This window comes from Octodon degus, unplaced genomic scaffold (genome assembly GCF_000260255.1).
Source record: "Octodon degus isolate 3935 unplaced genomic scaffold, OctDeg1.0 scaffold00009, whole genome shotgun sequence".
Lineage (NCBI taxonomy): Eukaryota > Metazoa > Chordata > Mammalia > Rodentia > Octodontidae > Octodon > Octodon degus.
In genome coordinates, this window is record NW_004524585.1 from 26,571,312 (window position 1) to 26,583,960 (window position 12,649).

Sequence of the window (12,649 nt, forward strand, 5' to 3'; positions counted from 1 at the left end):
GAGGGAGAGAGAGAGGGGGGGACGGGGACAGAGACAGAGACAGAGACAGAGACGCTAGCACCTCACGTGCACACACACCTTAGCTGGTGTGTGCTGGGTTAAGCCTGACTATCTGAGAAGCACATGCAGAGCAGATGAGAACTCTGTGTAAATGCTGTCAGACCAACTCTGCCCACAGGATCCCACACTGCACATTAAAGAGCCCCGCCAGCACCAGTCAAGAGCTCCCCCAGCTCCAACTCCACACAGCAACAGGGCGGGGCACACAGAACTCCTTTTTCCCCAGTGTCAACTGAAGCCTGACCCTGATCTCACAACACCAGTGTTCTAACAGGAGGCTGTCCTAGGAAGGCCTGCCTTAGCCACTCTCCTCACATATCGCTTACTGACAAGCTGAGGGTATGAGAGTCCTGAAGTCACCCCACCCACGAGAACACAGCTCCCAGCAGTGGAAGAGCGAGTTCTGCTGCAGTCAAAACAAACAAAGACAAGAGTGGGGAAGGTCGCATTTTTCACTGTTCCACACTGTAGGTAACTCTTTTTACATGTCACATTCCACACAGGCAGAAACTCTGGTTAGCATTAATTGAAGCCAACAAACAAAAAAATACCAAGCATTCAATGTTTCCTTCTTGCCCCTTCCCCTCAAAATGTTGACTCAAAGAAAATTTAACAGGGCAGAGACACATTTGGAAACGTGACAGGAAAACAAGTTCTAACTCTCAGCTGTGTATCAGACTTGGCCTCCTGCCTCTGGTTTCAACTGTGAAGTGTGGATTTGTTTTAAAGTGGCAGAGGCCCTCCCTGCCCTCAATCAAATCCTGCCTCCATCCGGCCTGCCTAGGACAGGCCACGGTGAGTTTCACTTACAAACAGGGATTCTGAAGCTCACCCCACTTCCTCCAAACCACACAGGGAGCAGAGGAGGCCACACTGTCAGGAATGTTAGAAAGACGGTGAGACTCCTCACTCAGGTTATTTTAGTGCTCATGAAATATCTAAAGGTCCATCTTGCTTGAAAGATGAAGTATAAAGAATTACCAAGATAGCTGACTGATCTTACAAAAAAGTATCTCTTATACTTCCAGGCTTATTGGAATGGTGAGCAATGTCTCCTTTCTCTTTCTTTTTCCACACATACTTAGGTATCTTTTTTTTTAACCTCCAGGCACCTTGCTGAAACTCTATGAACTAAAGCTGAGCAGTTCCCAGACCTACAAACCTTATAAACCAGTACAAGCGAAGTTATGCAGGAAATAGAAAAGGCCACCACCACATGGAATCAGGTCGCTTCTGCTCTTCTAAAACCTATTCTTTTAACGTTTTAGAATTGTTTTCATTATAAATAAATTTAAGAAAAAATGCCTAACATGATCTTGTTACAGTTTTAAAGATGAGGTGGAACCCTGAGAAGTGAATTTAATTAAGTACTAGTGACTACAAAAGCAGATGTAGATGAGAGCCGGCTGTGACTGGGCGACGGAAGGAGAAATTGCACCAGATTCGGTGAGGGAAGACTGTGACCAAGGCAGGGAGCATGTGCCAGGGTGATGGCATGGGACCGGCCGCTGACCTCTGGCCACCCCACTGGCTCTTCTAGACACGTGTCAGCTTGCTAAGATTCTCTCAGAACCAGCTTATGAATGTAGCTCAGCAATGTTTTAAAAAGAAACTTTGAAAATAGCTGGGTTTATGTAGAAAGTCCACACGTGCTACAGACTGCTGTGCATTTAAGGCACGTGCACGGACGGAGGCAAAAGCGACATCCATCCCTGCATGTCCCATGAATCACTATTCGTGGGTTCCGTAACAGTGCTACAAATACCATCCCCAATGAACTGCACATCTCTTCAGAGAAGTGATGATACTGAGCAGGGAGCTTGAACTATAGACTCCTTTCTCACCTGTGATCGGGATGCCTCAACCAGTCTTAGAACTTTTTAGTATGTCCGTAAAGCATGGACAATCATGATATGGAATAAATCTAAAAGAAATAGCAAGAATTATCTATACAGCATATAATCATAACACAAATAAAAATGTCAAGATTTTAAGGATTAGTTACAATATATCTGCAGGACACTTTGTGGTCTCTGAGAGGCAAATACTGTAGTCTCAAAGAAAATACCCTGTGTCCTACTATAACACCATATACAAGAAGAGCACCTACACATTCAAGGCATAATTTTGTCAATGGGAGGAAGAAACATTTTTTAATCTATGAAAGAGATCATGACCACGTAGCTCACATGGCCTCTGTAGAGATACTGAAAACATGTATTGCAAAAACTTGGCTGTAAAAAATGTACCAGAGAAGGCAGATTTCCAAACCTAGATCCAGACAGCTGAAAGTCCTTGCAGTGCAGGCTTTTCTGGCTCTGATTTAGTAACCTAGAGTGAAGGAGCCAGAACACTGGTTTACATGCCCATATGCAGTTGTGCAAAAATACCTACAAGCTAAGGAGCCTCAGAGAAGCAGGACCACCTCCTCTCTGAGAGCCCGCAAGGGAATGGTTATGGAAAACCTGGGGTGTTTGAAGAAGACATGAACCAAAACTGAGCAAGACTGAAATTCTCTACATTTCTAGTGAGGTTTTGGGTACTGCCTAGAAAGTCATCACAAACTCTGAGATTTAAGGATGATTATGGAACTAAAAAAGTACTAATAACACTCCACTCCCACCATGGGCAGGGCTGCCATCTGTGTTCTGGGCAGGCACCAGGTGTTACCCATGGGGTCACAAACGCTGCTGGCGCAGGGCAGGAGCAAGGGCACACAGCACCATAGGTGTCCACCCTCCTCGCCAACGCCATCCGGTTTGGCTTAGCACCAGAACACACCCCTTCCCCAAACATAAGCTGCCCTTGGTAAAGCCCTTCTCAGCATGGAACATGGTAAAATGCAGAGTGGAAGACATTTAGTAGGATCTGCTGCCATCTTCAATCTTTCCTACTTTTTGTTTTACTGAGACTGAGAATAATGCAAGAAAGCTACTAAGGCAGGGAAAGGCATGATTGTGCTGAAATTAAAGGAAAAATAAAGCCAAAGCATTAAAAGCTCAGAAAAGTCATTAACAATACTGCAAATGTTTATCATTTTAAATATACTTGGGAGACTTTTCTTGCTGTGCTGGAGATCACCCAAGGCCTTGTGCACGCTGGCGGGGTAAGCTCTACTATTAAGCTATGCTCCTAGCCCCGGCAATTTAAATACATGCTGCTACAAATGCACTGGTAAAGTACAGAATGCTACTAAAATGAAGAACGTACTCCCCACACCTCTCCTGTGATCACAGCATACACTCCTTACAAGCACCTTAATTTAAACAAAGAGTGTGAACTGCACTTGAAATTAGGCAGTGGCAGGGACAATGTGGAAAAGAAGCTCACAGTGGAAGAGAAACCACTGAGCCTCTGCAACCTTTCTGAAGCCACTAGCATGGGCTTTCCCAACCCTCCACCACCCCGAGAAAGAAAAACCTGCTTTTCCTCCCAGTTAAGGAAGGCTGCCAGTTCCAAGGCAGCTCCTCTCCTCCCTCCCAGTGCCTGCATGCCTGCAGCTGCCCTTGCTCAAGGTGGGGAAGATGGCCCAGAGCTGATGTGGACGGCACCTGGCAGCTGAGTGCGTAGGAGTGCCAGAAAGCCGTGCAGCCCCAGGCAGGAGAGGTGGAAAGCCAGCCCGGCTCCCCCTCATCAGTACATCTGCCTGGCAAGCTGGCCAACCCATAGGGCTGCGAAGGCCCTGAGAAGTCATCCTGTGCACACCAGGACCCCCGGAACACAAGCCCTGCCTTTCCCAAGGAGCGGGGACAGCAGCAGGCAGGGGAGGGGAGGCAATATCACCACACAGGCCAGTCTGAAATGCGCAGCTGTCAGCAGGGAAAAGGCAGCTCCACTAATGAACGGCCCTGTAAATACAGATATTTCAGCTTCTTTCCTTCCGTTTAGACTTTTTCTCCTTTTTTTTTGTGATGAGAGAAAAGGGGATCCTCCCAGGCAGGAAGAGATCCCCATGTGAGGTGCGAGGACGGAGGCTTCGCAAGCCAGGCTCCCAGCTCTGAGCCATCTTAGTGACCTCACTGAGCAAAGTATGTCCAGTCACGCAGTGCAGAGCGAAGGCACAGAAACAAGCGCATGTTGAACCCAGCGGCTCCTGCAGCACCGCCGGCCCCCACACTCAGTTCTCAGGAGGACTGAGCTCACGACCTTTTCTTGTTTTTTAAAGGAAACGACTGTGGTGGGTTAGGGGGAAAATCAGATCTTGTTTGGAAACTTGTTTTGTGAGTACTTTTGGCCTCACATCGTTTTTATTTTCATCACCACGTTTTCTCATATTTAGGGTTGTGAAAGGTTTTGTTTTGGCCCTGGGTCGGTGAAAGGGGACTGCACTGCAAGGCTGAAGGCCTCTGCTTGGGCTCACTGGCCTCAGGCCTACCAGCCTTGAGAGAGACCAAGAATAACCTTCCAGATGCTCACGGGTGCTCTGGGGAGTTACAAAAAGGAAAAGGGAAAAAAATACACAAACCCAACAACTAGGAGAGGCTGTGAGGCCATCGAGCAATTTGCTGCTGAACAGCATGGTCACCAGATGCCGCAAATGCTTCCCAACAGTGCATTAAAAAGCCATGCTCTCATTGTCTGCACCATTTCTGTTGGAGGATGACTTTCTTCCTTCCCTCCTGGAATGGGCCAAACCTTTGATCCTTACCAAACAGGGAGGAAACAAAATCACACTTTTCATTTGCTAAAGATCATGACAGAGTGGCTCCAACAAAACGGTCCTCAGGTCGGCGCACACTGCTTCTGTGAGCCACTGCTCATCACGCCACGTCGTGCCCCTCATATTTTCATCACAATCGGGGAGATGAATGAAATCCTTAGTAACAAACAGAAACGACACGACTGGCTGGAGGGCACAGAAAATACGACTTTGTGCTTGGGAAGGAGCCACTACTTGGCCACGCACACACCTCTGCTTAGTCTCTGTGGTGTTAAGTGAAGTGCCTCCTCAGAGTCCCCCAGGACAGACTGACACTGGCCTCGCTACACCCAAGAGACCTCGTTTCTGCACTCTGTTAGTCGCTGACAGTCCTAAGCTTAGGTGCCCCGTGACTGCAACCATGATTCACAATTGCATTTCATTTGTAGCAAGCACATATTCTGAGATCCATGTGGGAAAAAATAACGTGCATACATATAAAAAATATTTTTTTTTTTGTTTTTTTTTTTGTTTTTTTTTTGGCTCCAAATGCCTTCAGGGCAGGTTTGGCTGGCTTGAGTTGTGGGGATCGAACCACAGCAACCTGAGCCTGACTGCTTTGTTGAAGCAGCCACTTAAAGAACTGATCTAAGGGGCAAGCCCCTTAGGAAGAAATATTTGAGATGAAAGGTGCTGCGAGGCACTCTGTCTCTCTCTCTCTCTCACACACACACTCTCACTCTCAAGCTTGCACTTTACTGGGAATAGAAACACGGCAGAGGGCCCCTCATGTCTAGACCAGTTTAATAGTCATCTCTGTTCAGAGCAATGATTTCTAATCGTAAGATTTGTGACACTCTTGGGTGTTTCCAGATATCTTGAGGCACTGTAAAATTCCTTCCACAAAATGCCAAGTAAAATAACTTAAATTCATTTAAAATATGTCACACATGCTTGGTGGCAAGGGAAGCTGTCCTGGAAGCAAGAGAACAGTTGTTAAATGTTTCAAAAACTTGACCCCTGTCAGTTATATTTTAGTCTAAACCAATTTATGAAGAGATATAATAAATACAGAAAAGTAAAGCAAGATGCCATGAATGCAGGCGCGCTTCTGTGGCTGGAGATGGCAGCTAAGGAGGTGGTTCACTTGGGACACTGTTTTAGTGCAGTCTTTTTTGACTTTACTACTGACAACTGAATTAACCCTGCTACGACACCCCATGGCTGGCAGGACAAGTATAACGCAATTTTACTAGCTTTGCTCTTAGCGTCAGACTTAAAACTAATGAACTGAGACCTTGATGCTAAGGTGGGGTTCCATGTCATTGTTCTGTGATAACTAGGTCTTAACTTCCCGGTCACTAAGAGGCTACTAACACACTGCTATGGGTTTGCCACGGGGGAGGTTTTTTTTTTTTTTTTTTGTCTTTGTGACACAGATTCACTAAGCAGTTCAGGCTGGCCTTAAGCTCACGGACATCCTCCTGTCTCAGCTTCCCAAGTGCTGAAATTCTAAGTGTGTGCTGCTACGCCTGGCTGCCACTGGGGAGTTTATAACCATTATTACTCTTAACTACAGCTTCCAAATCTCTAATAAAATATTTCCTGATGGGTTATGGCCTCAGGCTTTACAGCTCCTTTTACTCAGAACACTGACTTTTGGTATGTGATGGATCTGATGTAGATTTCAAGTCTCTCTGTCACTTACTCAATCACACACACACACACACTCACTCACTCACTGTCAAGAGACAAGGCAGAAAAAAATCACTCATTTTTTTCACTCCATAAGCTGACCTTTGCTACCTGGAGAACTCAATTTCACTGTTCACTTTCTATTCTTTATATCATTGCCTATTTAAATTTATACTCATACTTTATATACCAGAGTAAGTACCTCACTAAAGAATTTACATCTAACTCTTGTTAACAAGGGCTGGATATAAATTGTTACTGCTTTGCAAGAAGACAAAAAGGCTCCTTTACACTATGCTCTGTACCGCATTTCAAAACTTGCCTGAAGGATCACAGTTCTGAAAGTTAGGAGTAGTAAGAGGAGAAAGCAAATACACTTGCCTTATTCGTAGCAGTAGCACTGGATCCAGGGACCACAGGCACATTTGTCACCTGAACTGAAAGATAATTATTATCTAGCAGTGGCCAGGCCCCTTCCACTTTGCATGTTTGAAAGTGATCCTTGAAAGTCCTCAGGTGAGGGTCTCCAAACAAGCCACAGAAAAGGTAACTTGGAGGGGTGTTTGCCCCGCCCCTGTGTTCTCTGGCTCCGGCAGGGCTGTGATAGCTACAAGGGTCATGAGTCACTTCAGGGTTGGTAGAGGATGTGGGTCCATCTTTGGAGCAGTTCCTCTGGCTCATGAGGTCACTGATCCCCAAAACAGCAGAATGGTACACCAGGTTGCCACGGCAGGCCTTCGAGGTTCGCTGGGTGCAGCCAGCATAGGCCCGCAGAGCCTTGCAGAACTCAGAGTCAAAGCCGTCAATGGCAGAGTTCAGGTGTGAAGTCAGGGCCACGAAGTCTGTGGTGCATTTCTGGATTCGACACTGGGCAGGCTGTTGGCAGTCACCTATGGGAAGGAAGACAAGAGCAAACACATAAACGCTTCAGGACTTCCGGGGTTAAGTGAAGTAAGGACATGTGCCTCTGGGCCCTGCTGGCTCTACTTCATACACTCCCATGTTAAGGCTTCAGAAACGGCTGCACTGTGCTCCCGGATGTTTCTCAAATTAAGCCACTAGGAAGACACACTTTGCCACTGGTTAACTTACAACTTCAAAGCATGAGCTACTGTGACTGAACATGGCAAGATTACAAGGAATAACAAGTGAAATATTTTATCAAGGTTGCCATTTGGTTATAGATTTTAAGAAAGATTCTTCAGCTCTAAAGCAAAGCCAAAGATATGAACCTTGTTTTCATTTTGCAAACTGCATGAGTAATTTGTTTTGGAAAGCACTGTGAGAGGAGCACTGTGCACAAAACATGATTCAATCTTCCATCCTGAGGCAGGGGTAAAATCCTAAATTACACCATGATTAGTGGAAACACCTTTACCTGAGTTTAGCATGACCACGGGGTAACAGTATCGTGAAATCATCTAGGGGCTAAGTTATTCTACCCTTCCTTAGGCATGTTGCTAATAAGCTGTACACAAACAAAAACAAGGTACTGGTTTCTACAAAATTTAGAAGCTGTTAATGTACCCGACCAAGCAGTGAGTTTACTTTTTCTGCTGCCCTAAGGATCCGAGTTCTCAAAGACTGGAAAGGCAAGGACACCAAACAAAAAGGTGCACAACGCTGAAAGTGCTGCAGAGACAGATGATCTGGGCCATGTTTTTTTTTCAGAAAGAAAATCAGAACTATAAAGCATAGAATTCCTTAGAAGACATAAAATCTTACTTTCTCCCCAAACCAACAATTCCTTGAAATCCGATGATTTAAGCTAAACAAAGCTAAAATGAAGTAACAAAAACTCAAGTATTAGTGCCTGCATTTAAAACAAAACTTTCAAATTATATATTTTTTTTTATTTTCAAAGTTTTATTGATAAACATATAGCAATGAGACAGTTTCAAATCAAATCGAAAGTACAGTTTCAACAAATAATACACTGCATACATTCTTCTCAGTGGTTAATTGCTGTACAAGATGCAGACTTGTGATCCTACTTACAAACACCATTAGAAAAAATCATTCTATTCATTAAGAGAATGCAACTATATATCTATCCCAACCACTTTGAATACACAGATACAAAATGGACATTCATAGTTATACCCCAATTTTTTTAAGTTCTGTTGTTGAATATTATAGGTGTGTAAACTCAGCAAAATATTCTAAAAGAGTACAGAAGCCCATAATAGCATTGGGTCTTCTGTTTAACTGGCAATGTCAGAAATTATTGACCTGAGTCCCCCACAGCTCAACATAACAACATGGCTTTACTTCCTATATTTCATCTTCATACTTTTCTACTGGATGGTTAAGACCAAGGTAAAGTTTCAAATTATATTTTTGCTATTAGCTTCTCAAAAGACAATTCACAAAGTCTGTCAAAGCAGATGTGCGTGCACACACACACCCCTGGTAGGAACTGGCAACACTAGGTTAGTTACGTGTGCAAGTCAACTTAATACTCTGTTCTACAGCACAGAAATAAAAGACTTGCTGAAAGGAGAAATGCTCTTACTAGCACTCTAATTCTGCAGAAGTGAGCTGTGGCACACCTTCCTGCAGAAGCTCTCTGTGGACAGTGGAGGAGGTCCCATCCTCTTTAGTCTCAGGATTCCTCTCGGGAAACCAAGAAGCTGTCCTAACATGAGCTTTGTAATGACCTTTTCAGGTTGTCTAATTTGTACTCAGCCCCACCCCCTGACTAATTTTGAGACAAGGTCTCATTAAAGCCACTCAACTAGATGCTGTTGTCTCAGCTTCCCAGGGGGCTGGGATTACAGGTAGAAGTTACCATATCTAGCTAATTATTCTTAAATTATGTCAACATGTGGGCATAACAAGTTTTACGAAAATATAAAGAATTACTACTTTATGTTGTTATGCTGAGCTGTGGGGGACTCAGGTCAATAACTTCTGACATTGCCAGTTAAACAGAAGACCCAATGCTATTATGGTCTACTGGACTCTTTTAGAATATTTTGCTGAGTTTACACACCTATAATATTCAATAACGGAACTTAGAAAAAATGGGGTATACTGATGAATGTTCATTTTGTATCTGTGTATTCAAAGTGGTTAGGATAGATATATAGTTGCATTCTCTTAACGAACAGAATGATTTGTTCTAATGGTGTTTGTAAATAGGATCTCAAGTCCGCATCTTATACAACAATTAACCACTAAGAAGAATATATGCAGTGTATTATTTTTTGAAACTGTACTTCCAATTTGATTTGAAACTCTCATTGCTGTTTATCAATAAAATTTTGAAAAAAAAAGAATTACTACTTCATCTTATAAAGACACAGATATTAATCCTATTATTCTTTTAGAAAGATAGTATCATATTTTTAGTGTTAAAACTGCTTTTAAATGTGAATTAAAATAGCCTGCAATCGGTGACTTTACTCAGGAGAGAAAGAGTGGGAGGCCAACAACCCCTAATGACAGCTTGTTACCACTTAAATTTCAGAGACTAGAAGAGGAAAGATACTGTAGGCTACACTATATATTCACTTTAACCTGAATAATGAGAACATTAAAAATTACTTTAGTGTTTTGGTGCTAGATTTATTGCAGCCACTAAATCACATTTTAAAAAAACCCACAAAATCATCCTCATGTGTTTGACCTACTTTATGCTTGTTCAGCCAAGAGTTGATAAAAGCTACTCCAATATTTATAAGGTTGTGTTCTCCAAAATAAGTCAAGTAATTTTCAGTTGTTTTACAGCAAAACAAAACAAAACAAATAAACACAAGCAAAATTCCAAAAGGCCTTAAGGCCATTTTCCAGATAAGGAAATCAAAGCCAAGAGCTATCAGAGGCCGCCTACGCGCGGCACCTTACCCAGGACACAGTGACTTTCCTGCAGTCTTCCCTTCCGCTGCAGGCCCTGTGCAGTTCTTAGACTACAAATAAATGACAGCACAAGAACTTTCCGCTAAACTTGAAGTGCCTAGTTGTTCTTTTTATGGTCTATAAAAATCCACCCAAGCATACATTTACTAATAATTATTTCAAATAGTCATAAAGTATCAAAAGTAAGAACAGCACGGCAATGCAGACACAACTGCTCAGGGGGGAGGTAAGCAAAATGTAGACTCCTAGCCTTCTCCCTTCCTTCCCCTCACCTTCCCCCCACTGTTCCATTTTCATAGCAGGTACATGCTGACTGCTTTGAGAAATCAGCCCTAAAACAAAAGAGTTCTTAGGCTTCTGAAGGGGCTTCTAAGAGCCTTTTGCTAGAAGATGATGGGGGAGGGCGAACTAGAGAGAAACTGCTTTTAGGTCAGCAATTTCAGCTCCATGGTGGGTTTGTGTGTGACAACTAATTTGCAGCACACACCCCAAAGAACCAAGGCTTCCTGAATTTATTGACAATAAATACTTTGCCTGTTACAGGTGGTAAAGTTAAGTCTGTCAAAGCACCAAGACAACGCAGGGCAGAAGCCATTTCAAGGATGTAGCCAAGAAGGCCACGCATTATGTGAGTGAGCAAGGGACTCCATAACACATAGCTATACAAACTGCAGAGGTGTGCCTAAAATATCCCCGCCAGGGAAAATATGTATGTATACATAAACATACAAAAGCCATTTCCCAAGGGAAGAATTAAAAATCTGCAGTTACAGAGCTCTCTATTTTTAGGGCCAGATAATCTGTAACAGGTATGACAGTATTTTTATGCCAGTTATTGAAAGCGTGGAAGGATTTGTGAATCTAGAGCTTTCACTTCATCATTTTTTAATTGACCAGGCATGAAGGCCTCACATTCAACAGTTTCCTCAACACTGGGCCTACATGTGCGACCTGCAGCACAATTATGGGTTTATAATACAAGAAACAAGATATGCTGAAGCTGAATTGAGGCAAGTGAGGGCCATATGGGGTGCTGAGGCAAACGATATGGATCCAGACACAAAACATATGCTAGTCCATCTGCACAAAGCACTCGTGAGGCTCACCTCTCTAGGAAACAACCCCTGCACTTCCCTAGCACCACTCTTCAAAGCAGCCTCTCAAAAGAAGGCCTCTTCTCCTTTAGATCAATTGCTCCACTCCAACAAGTGGTCCCCAGAAATCACACTCCACAGCACCACCGCGTCACACCTCACGGTGACAGGTGACATTAGCATGGAGACAAATATCCAGAGGAGTATCACGTTCTACATTCTTAAAGTAGTGCAGCTTGGTTTCTGCAATCTTTAAACCAGGTTCTTATGCTTTGCATGGGCCAGCAAAGAAATACTCAGGAGCCACATTCCAATCTTGTCACGGGACCCTATGGCAGCTCTGAGGAAACAATATCCAACCAGCCAAGCACTTAGACAATTGCTTGACTCAAGAAAGACACTTTCCACTACATCCTTTAGTGTGTGAGGAAGAATGTTCCCCTCAACTGATCGTGGATTGATATTTCTGGGGTACTAAAGCTACTAACTTAAACCTCTAATCATTTTCAAACTTACGACTACACTTCTTGTCTGTTTACCCAAGTGACAATGGTAGATGTAGCTATTTATCAGTGCAGTCAGCACTAAATTAAGTCATCTCCTCAAATGCCACATTTTCCCTCCATAAAATGCTACCTCCATCTTACGCAGCTAGCAGGACCTAGTATTAACCACTAAGTGGAAACCGTAAAGTTCTGGATCTTCCAGCTCAGCGTCCGGTGACTGCTATCGGGTAAACACAACAGTGCCTCAAGTTAGGGGGGGAAAAAAAGTCGCCTAACGCTCCCTCTGTTCTCACGCTGCGGGATTCCCTTTTCCCATTTTGCATTAAAGAAACATTCCTCCTCTGGGTAAGCTTCTAAAACTCAGTGATGATTCATTTGAGAGAAAAATCATGGATTGCAACGAACTAGTTTTTAAAGAAAGAAAGCGGCCTGGCAGCTGGGCCGCCCGATCTGTCAACCAAGCCCGCAGATCCGGCTCACTCGCGTCCAGTTACTGCGAGCTGAGCCCCAGGTTAACACCCAGGCGCAAGCCTTTCCCGGGTGCGACGCCCCAGCCCCGGGGAAGCAGCGGGGCTGCGGCTCCGAGAGGCGGCAGCGGGAAGCCGACCCGCCGCGCCGCCTCCCAGCCAACACCGAGGCTGAGCGCAATAAAGCATCCGGAACATTTGTCTCCGGAGCGCAGCCCCCGCCCGGTAATCTTTGATACACGGCCGCGGTGGGGAACGGTATCAACGGTCCGCCGCGAGGGCCGGGCCAGGCCGGGCGGGGCGGGGCGGGGCGGGGCGAGGCGAGGC

General features: G+C 44.4%; 1 protein-coding gene across 1 annotated transcript in view; it reads right to left on the reverse strand.

Moving 5' to 3' along the window:
- Nucleotides 1-12,649, reverse strand: part of Rgmb (repulsive guidance molecule BMP co-receptor b) — a 25,427-nt gene that overhangs the window by 12,194 nt on the left and 584 nt on the right. Inside the window, exons 2-3 of the mRNA XM_023707605.1 lie at nucleotides 10,244-10,305; nucleotides 6,776-7,284 (exon numbers count right to left, since the gene is read on the reverse strand). Of these exons, the coding sequence (XP_023563373.1) occupies nucleotides 6,776-7,284; nucleotides 10,244-10,305 (571 nt within the window). The remainder of the gene's footprint in view (nucleotides 1-6,775; nucleotides 7,285-10,243; nucleotides 10,306-12,649) is intronic.